The sequence below is a fragment of the Marmota marmota genome, unplaced genomic scaffold (assembly GCF_001458135.2).
Source record: "Marmota marmota marmota unplaced genomic scaffold, marMar, whole genome shotgun sequence".
Taxonomy (NCBI): domain Eukaryota; kingdom Metazoa; phylum Chordata; class Mammalia; order Rodentia; family Sciuridae; genus Marmota; species Marmota marmota.
This window is the reverse complement of record NW_026000174.1, coordinates 38,732,094-38,740,979: the sequence shown is the minus strand read 5'-3', so window position 1 is coordinate 38,740,979 and position 8,886 is coordinate 38,732,094. Positions and strand designations below refer to the sequence as shown.

The window sequence follows — 8,886 nt, the reverse complement described above, 5'->3', positions numbered from 1 at the left end:
ATAGTAGAGGATAGGAAAGGCAGAACACAACAGACACTAGTATGGCAATATGTAAATCAATGGATGTGTAACTGATGTGATTCTGCAATCTGTATATGGGGTAAAAATGGGAGCTCATAACCCACTTGAATCAAAGGGTGAAATATGATATATCAAGAACTATGTAATGTTTTGAATAACCAACAATAAAAAATTAAAAATAAATAAAATAAATTACTTTAAAAAGAAGGCGGATTGCTTTCTTTTTTCTTGGATTTGATATCTTATTGTTTAGAGGAAGACACATTAATATCACATCCCTGATCATGTTCAATTTTACTCTCAAATTATAGAAATATAATTCAATATTGTGGCCAGTAAGCCATTGAGAGAGGAAGCAACTGGGAGAAAAGACTCAGTAGAATTTGAATGGAATGTTTAGTTATAGAATATCCTTGGAAATGCTTTGGTCTTGTCATTTTAAGGAAAAAGAAAAACAACGGCAAGCCGAATTACAAGAGAAAAAGGAAATAGCAGATAAAAAGTTTAAGGAATGGTTGGAAAATGCAAAAAGTAAACCTCGTCCAGCTGTAAAGAGCTATGGTTATGCCAATGGAAAACTTACAGGTTAGTTTTTATGTTATGTGGCTTACATAAGTATGGTTTGCAGAAGCAAATTTTATACATTTTGTTTCTTTTTCACAGAAATAGAAACTTATAAAATTTATTTTTCTTTCAAATTACTATCTTTTAGAAAATTATACTATGTTGGTAGGAATTTATTCATTCTCCATAAATGGTATATAAAGGTAATGGTTGTAAAACTGCAAACTTACACTTTTAAGCAATGATTTCTAACATTAGGAAATAAGTTAAATTCTCAGGGATGGAGTTGTAGTTCAGTCACGGAGCATGTCCTTAGCATGCATACGGCCCTGGGTTCAATTGCTAGCATCCCTGGTAGTGCTCTTACATTCTTGGATGAAAAAGCCTTACTCAGGATGTGTTTAAGGGTTCATCTTGCCTACCCTTTTTCTAACCTTCTCTAAGGCAGAGCTTCCAGTGTCTTTGGCACATTCTTTTTACAGGGTGGGATATAGATAACACATGACCAAACAGAACCAATTGGCCTTTAGGCTTGGTCTGATGATAAATGGCATTGCATGTTTTTCTTTGTGCTTTATGTTGAAAGCTCATACCTTGATGACAGCTGCCTTCACTTGTTTAAATGATTTATTATTAAAAATACTCCCATTCTGTTTTGTTCACACAATGGAACATATTCCAGACTTTGTTTTGACCATCTTGGTGAAGTGTGTGTTGACATATTATGCAGTCAAAGTGGGCTGCCAGAGTCTGAAAGACACATTCCTGCTGTCAGGATTAGGCCTCTCTTATATGTCATAGAGGTCATCCATTATATCCATTAATCCATTTTAGCTACTGAGGATGGCTTCTTCCTCCTCCTTCTCCTCCTCCTCCTCCCCCCACTTTCCTCCCTGCCACCCTCCCTCCCTCTCTTTCTTTCTTGCTTAAAAAAAGGTCAATAAGCAGTGATTTTAACCTAAAGACTAGATAGTAAAGCTAAGACTTTAGGTGAGAATATACATATTGACTAGAAATTAATTGCTAAAACAAGGGACTATTTTATTAAATTACTTTGCTTTTTAAATGAGTTTAATTCTTTTTTAATTTTATTGGTTCTCTTTAGTTATACATGACAGTAGAATTCATTTTGATATAACTATACAAATATGGGACATATCTTATTCTAATTAGAACCCCATTCTTATGGATGTACATGATGGTGTATTTATATACATTTATATGAAAATTATTTTGAATTCATTTCACTCTTTTCTTTTCCTATCCCCATCCCTTCCCTTCATTCTAATAAGCATCCATATTTGTCTGCATGCTGTACTTCCCTTAAGTCTTTATTCTTTATCCTATCATTTTTATAAATTATGAAATAAAGGAATTTGTGTGCCTATAATGACCAAAGGATTTGAAGATAATTTACAGAATGTTCTTCCTTCACATAGTTATTATTGTCAGGCATCACAATTTTTAAACAGTATGTTCATCAAAAGTTGCTCTCTAATTAGTAATAAAATTACACTGATTCTGTGAAATCTTATTAACTTGAATAACAATAAATCAAAATTCCTTGGTTCTAAACAAAAATCTTGATTCACTTTAGCTGTATAAGCAAAATAAATTTTTCTGTAAATTTTAGTCTCTGACAAGGGAAAACTAGTTCACAAATAAGTCGTTTCCTAGATAGGGTTAAGAAAATGAAGGTTTTATTCAATTTTTATGGTTCTGAAATTAATTCCATAGTAAAACCTTTGCAGGTATTATTATTTGCATAGATTTTAACAATATTATTTGGGTTCTCAGCATTATTTTTTGTATGTTTTAATAATATTGCTTGGCTTCTCAGAATTATCTTTTACTACATTACTATATTTGAAAGTGTTAGTTTTTAAAAAAAAAAAAACTATTCAGATTAGCTTGGTGTGTCAGTGATAGTTTGCCTTTTTGTCAGTTTAACATTTTCTAGGGATTTTAAAATAAGTAATTGTTCTCAAGAAGTTTAGTTGTTTTGTTTTGTTCTGATTTTTCAATGATTGTAGGTTTTTACAGTGGAACTTCCTATCCAGAACCAGCCTTTTGTAATCCAATTCCATGGAAACCAATTCATATGCCACCTCCCAAAGAAGCTAAGGATCTATCAGGAAAGAAGAATAAAAGACCTGTGATAAGTCAGCCACACAGGTCCTCTCTGGTAATTCATAAAGCCAGAAGCAATCTTTGCCTTGGAACTCTGTGCAAAATGGAAAGATAGTATATGTGGAAAATACTATGCTTTTACCCGAAGCTATTTAATTTTGAAATCAAAAAGATTTTTTACCTCTCAATCAGCAAATTAGTACTTGATGTGATTATTGACATACTAATTTTTGTATTTTATATGGAGTCTGAAGGATTAATTGAGAAAGGTATTTTTTATGTTTTGGTTTTTAAGATTGATCTTGGCATATTGTTTTGCATGATAAATCTAACAATTGTGCTTATGTTTAGCTTGTATTAAAACCACACTGTAATACCCATAAAACCAAAAATTTTTCCTGTATTATTTCATACTCTATATTGTTTGCTGATGTTTATGTTCAAGAACATAACATTAAGATTAATTTGTCCAAATATGCATTTCTAAACTGCATGCTTTTCTAAATGGGTTAGAAACCAAGAATAATCAAAAACAGTCTTTGTTGATGGCTTTTAGTATACTTTTCCCATTTAGATATTTTAAAAATAACTGAGTAAAAGTTTATTTTGTTACAGAAATAAGAGTTGGGACTTTCAAAGGAAAATCTAAATACATTGTTTTATGCTCTGCATCTTAGATTGATGTGTCATAATCTTGAGACCTTAGTAATATTGTGCTTTATTTTGTAAAAATACTTACACATTAATTGTACTTCTTTGTTAGCTTTGAAATTAGGATTGTCATTACATTATTTTTTAATATTGAAATGTTAATTGTTAAGTTTTATGTTGCTGAGGTTGAAATCACAGATCTTATTAATAAACACATTTTAAGGATAAAAGTTGAAATGATTACTAAAATAGCACACAATTTATATTAAATTTTATTAAATATGCTTTTTAGGAAAAGCCTGTTATCTTTTTTAGGGCCTGAGAAAGAAATGAAAATTTATTCACTTTAAAGTGATTTCTATTTAGAATATATTCCATATTTTTGCCAGATTAGTCACTGGCCAAGTTTCTGGTGATCAGGTAATATGTTGGACAATGCAAGGATAACAGAATTTTTAAAGTATAATCATGTAATCACGACTTTAGAAAAATGCACTTCTAAACATAGAATAATTTGTTAGCAATCAATAGGGTTTGTTTAGTCAAAATGTTGGTGAGATTTAGGTTTAGTTTGTTTGTTTGTTTGTTTGTTTTTATGCAGTACTAAGGATTGAACCTAGAGCCTCATACTCACTGAGCTATGCTGAGCAATGTTTCTGGCCCTTGTGACCCTTGACCATATTTCTTAGAACTCCTGAAATAGTAAAACTTCTAGATAATCGTTCTATTTGAGTAAATTTGCCTTTATAGAGAAAATGTAGAATTTTTCAGGGTAGCAATATTTTTCTGTTAAAAAATATAAGTGCATTTTCTCTATAAAAGCAATTTTGGCTTTATATAACTCTGTGTGTGGGGGGGTGTGAGAGAGAGAGAGATGTGTATCTGAAGTATCTGAATTTCTGAGGGTTTCACATGTAGTTGTTATATCTAATAAACATTCTATTTCACAGCTGAGATTAACTCTTAACCATAACTATTCTAGCAAGACTTTTCAGTCATAAATCATTTCAGTGTAATATCCTGAGTTCAATAGATATCAGTAGTTTGAATTTTATTCTTTCTCTTTTTTTAGTCCTGGGGATTGAACCTACAGGTGCTTTACTACTAAGACACATCCACAGCCCTTTTTATATTTTTATTTTGAGACATTGTCTCACTAAGTTGCTTAGGGCCTCACTAAATTGCAGAGGCTAGCCTCAAACTTGTGATTTCCTGCCTCAGCCTCCCTTGTTGCTGGAATTATAGCTGTCCACCACTGCGCCTGGATTTAATTGTAATTGCCTCTGAAGATTTTAAACAGGGAATTGATAAGGTCTGGTTTATTCTTTGAAATTACACTGGCTGCTCTGAAGAAAATTACTTAATTGGGGGGAGAGGAGAATGGGAGGAGGGAAATGTTTAGAAGATTTTTTTATCATCTAGCAAAGAGATCATGATAACTTGGATTAAGATGGCAGCAGTAATAAGAAATAGAGATGTATTTGAGTTATATTTTTGAGATGGAGCAAACAGGGCTGCTATTATTTGGAAGATTGAGAAGGAGGAAGAATCAGATATGACTTCTAGTTATTTGGCCTGATAACTATGTAAATAATGATAATTATAACAGAAATAGAAAGATTTATAGAGCAGATTTATGGGCTGAGATGAAGAAAGACGGAGGTCTTTAAGAATTCAGTTCTGGATTTGTTAGGTTTTCAGTACCAACTTAATATCCTAGTGGAGATGGTAGTTAAATATGTGCCTGATGCTCAGAAGAAAGCCAGGATTGGAGATATAATTTGAGCAACATCAGCACATAGATAGTATTTAAAAACATGAAACTTGATCAGAATACCTAGGAAGAGTTTAGATAGTAAGAAGGGTGGGTTGAGTATTCCAATATTTAGACAGTCACCAAATCCTGAATCAGCAGCCAGTAGACTAGAAGAAACACAATAGAGTGTGATGTCACAGGAGCCATGAAGAGAAGTGAGTTGTGAACTCTCTCTACTGCCTCTTGAGAACTAAGACAAGGAAAAGCCTTCATTATTGGATTTGGTAAGATGAAGGAAGGTTCTTGTTGAACACAATAGTGAACATGTATTGAATTATTTCTATAGTCCTGGTATTCTTATGCTTTCATATGTGCTATTTAATCCTCACAAATAGTTACTTTCATTATTTTCATTTTATACTTGAGGAAACTGAGATACAGAGATGTTATATTGCATTTATTGATAGTAAATCACAGAATATGGATCAGAGCCCAAGAGATTAAGGTTCAAGCTTTACAATCAGATTTGTTTCCTTTCCTATATAATAAATATGAAAAAAAAACTGGAATGAAACTATAATGAAATAGACTTCATAGAGAATCGGAGGTAAGAAAGCAGAGCCCATAAGTTAAAGCCACTTTTTCCAAAAGTTTTATAGTGAAAGGAAAAGCTAAATGGGATATGAGCTGGAAGGGAATGTAAGGTCAAGGTCACTTTGTTTGTTTTGTATTAGATGGGTGATATTAAGTGTGTTTCTGCTGATGGTAATGCTATAGTTGAAAGGCGACTTGAAGATTTAGGAGAGATTAGGGATGATTTGAGAAATGCAGTTCTTAAATAGCAAAAATGGTGGCCTATATAAAAGTAAGGAAATTTCTTCTATTTTAATAAAGAGCACATTGTTCATGGATTCAAATGTAGCCGGATTGAGAGTATTATAGGAAGTTGAAGTAGGTAATTCTTGTCATGTGGTTTCTTGCTTCTCTGTGAGGTATGAAGGAAAGGCAAGATCATCTGCAGAAAAATTGAATAGGTTATTATAAGTTGGAGGAAAAGTAATAGAGAAATAAGCATTTTGGAGAGGAAAAACAGAATTTTTAGAGATATCAGAAGAGCTAATTGGCAATGGTGCTTTCCATTTGATATTTTTGGTTATAGGGTAAAACCAATTAGCATTGTTCTATCATGTTTTTCTCCATTTCTGGAGAAGAGTTTAGCTATGTGGATTTAGGCCCAGAGTAAGGTTTATTCAGGATTAGACAAGTAGACAGTTGGATGGAGAGAAAGAGGAACAAAGCAGTTAAAGAGTTTTCAGGGAGTGATTATAGTTCTGGAACATGATGTTTCACAAAGGATGGGTAAAGAGGGGTGAAAAAGAGGAGGAGATCTTTAATAGAAAAGTGTTTGTTAAGATGTCACAAAGGTTGGGTGAACTGGAAGGAGGCTGGAGAGATAGGAGCTTGTGGTAGAGAGTGGCAGTGACTATATCCAGAGTATAACCATGGCAGTGGGTGGTCCAGATATAAATATATAAATATATATATATATATATATATATATATATATATATATATAGAGAGAGANCAGGAGGATATTATATATTTTTTTCTTTGGTAATTTTCTCCTATAATATTTTTTGTTCATTTCCCCCTTAGAATCCTGTTTGGCAGTTGTCAGTCTTTCTGATTTAATTCTGTATTTTAAATGTTGCTTTTCTTCTATCTTACTCCTACCACCATGACTCTCTACCTAGTGAGGGGACTATTTTCTGAGAGATTTCTTTAATATTATCTTCAAATTCTTAGATAACTTTTTATGGTACCTTATTTTTAAATTCCAAGTGTTCTTTTGTTTATTCCTTTTTCATAGCATCCTATACTTATTTATGGATATAACATCTTCTCATTTCTAAAGACATTAATTACAATTTTTCTTCTATTTTAATTGGCTCTGTTTGCTCTGGATACCTTTTGCCCTTTCATTTTATCATATTCAGAAGTTTCTTTCCTTTAGTAATCAATGCTTAGAAACCTTTAGATGGTTAATGAGAAAAGCAAGGAAAAAGGCACCCAGTGGAAACAACTAATTAAAAAGAAGAAAAAAAAATCAACTATTGTAATGTCCTTAAAGATGAGAAAAAAATACTGCATTCATACTAACTTCTAATTCAGACATTTCACCTCTATCTGCTTTCTTACAAAAGTTTGTTGGAATTTTTAGTTAACCACTGTACTCTCTTCTGTACTCTTTGTCCTTGTAAATTTGTATATTTTTCCTTCAGGAAATTTCTTAGCTATCATCCTAAGGAATGGGACACAAAGGAGATACTTGTGTGTGATTAATCTGCTATGTTTAATTGGACTTCTTAAGTTTCATTTTGAACATATTGCTGTAGATATGCTTGTGTGAAGATAGAGGTTCGTTGCCAGAGTTGAGAAATTTCACTTAGTGATAGATATTTAGACCTAATCAGATTAATATAATTATTGAAGCATATCCCAAGGAGTCTGAAGCATGACATTATTTCATTTATTCACTCAACATGTAACTATCAAGCGTCCACTGTGAGCTGGCAAGAAGATGACGGACTAGGATGGAATGTGAGGAAGGAGCATAGAGGTAAGGCAGAGGGAAAAAAAGCCATTGAAGAGCACCAAAAGTGGTGGGAGGAGGACATGAAGAGAGTTCTTCTATAATGAGAATGGGTACTTTCAGAAAGGGTGAGCAGAAGGTGTTCTGTAGCATCAAGTAAAGTTCAGGGAAAATGAGTGAGTGAGAACTTCTACTATTTACTGAATCCCTAACATGGTTCTAGATTCTGGGTGAACAAGACTGTCCTAATCTGAAAACTGTAAAAGAGCTTATTACATGCCAGCAGAGATAACAACAATTAATCTTATACTTGTCCTATGAGAAAGGTGGCCCTCAGAGTGATTAAACAGACTCTGGATGAGCCACCCAACTAAACAGAACTTCGAAGAATTAGGAATAGACTCAGAACTCAGGTGTATTTCCACATATAACCTTTTTTTTCTTTCAAAGAGCAACCAGAGATGATATGTTAGCTTTTGAACAACAAAGGGATTTTCAGAGAGTTTGCACACATTGACACATTAATACAAAATTACAAAGGAAATTTGAAAATTCTTAGTCACTTGTAAAGAAAATCTTAAGCATTTCATGGGAAAATATACTTTGAGGCTTTTGATTTTAAAAATAGTATATTTTGTAAATATAAATAGTATATTTCTTTGACCTCAAAGTCTGAGGTAACAAAAATGGGCTATTTATTTGAAAAACAAATTGCCAGTGAACTAATTGGCAATTCAGTGTTCACACTCTAATCGACTTGCTTATTATGATACCCATGGCCCAGGTGAATAACAAAAGTATGGAGTAGTTTACACCAATTACACTCTATAACTAAAAACTAAATTTTCTTTATTCAATCAGAAAACAATATTTGTGTTCTTACTATTGCCCATTAATATCCTAAATTAAATTGAATATTGGCTTGAGAAAAACATGCCCCCACCCCAAAGCTACTTAACCTACTGTTAATAATGGCAGTCTGCCTGAGAGAAAATATTTTTCAGAAAGGATAGCAGTGTCATGGATTTCCTCTTAAAACTGAGAATACATTCAATTATCTGTCAACCATAAGAAAGCTGTGCTGTATGTGCAGGGGCAAAAGTTGGCAAGGAACACTACCCTTTTTTTTCCTAGAAACTGCAGAGCCCTTCCACCCACCCTGTTTCCCTTT

At 32.8% G+C, this 8,886-nt stretch overlaps 1 protein-coding gene across 3 annotated transcripts in view; it reads left to right on the top strand.

Annotated features, from left to right (window-relative positions):
- The window catches only part of Ccdc34 (coiled-coil domain containing 34), a 30,582-nt gene extending 26,262 nt beyond the window's left edge, over positions 1 to 4,320 (top strand). For all 3 annotated transcript variants that reach the window (XM_048788518.1, XM_048788519.1, XM_015477725.2), the window contains 2 exons: positions 465 to 606; positions 2,619 to 4,320. In XM_048788518.1, the coding sequence (XP_048644475.1) occupies positions 465 to 606; positions 2,619 to 2,830 (354 nt within the window). In that variant the 3' untranslated portion in view covers positions 2,831 to 4,320. The remainder of the gene's footprint in view (positions 1 to 464; positions 607 to 2,618) is intronic.
- The last annotated feature ends 4,566 nt before the right edge of the window (positions 4,321 to 8,886 follow it).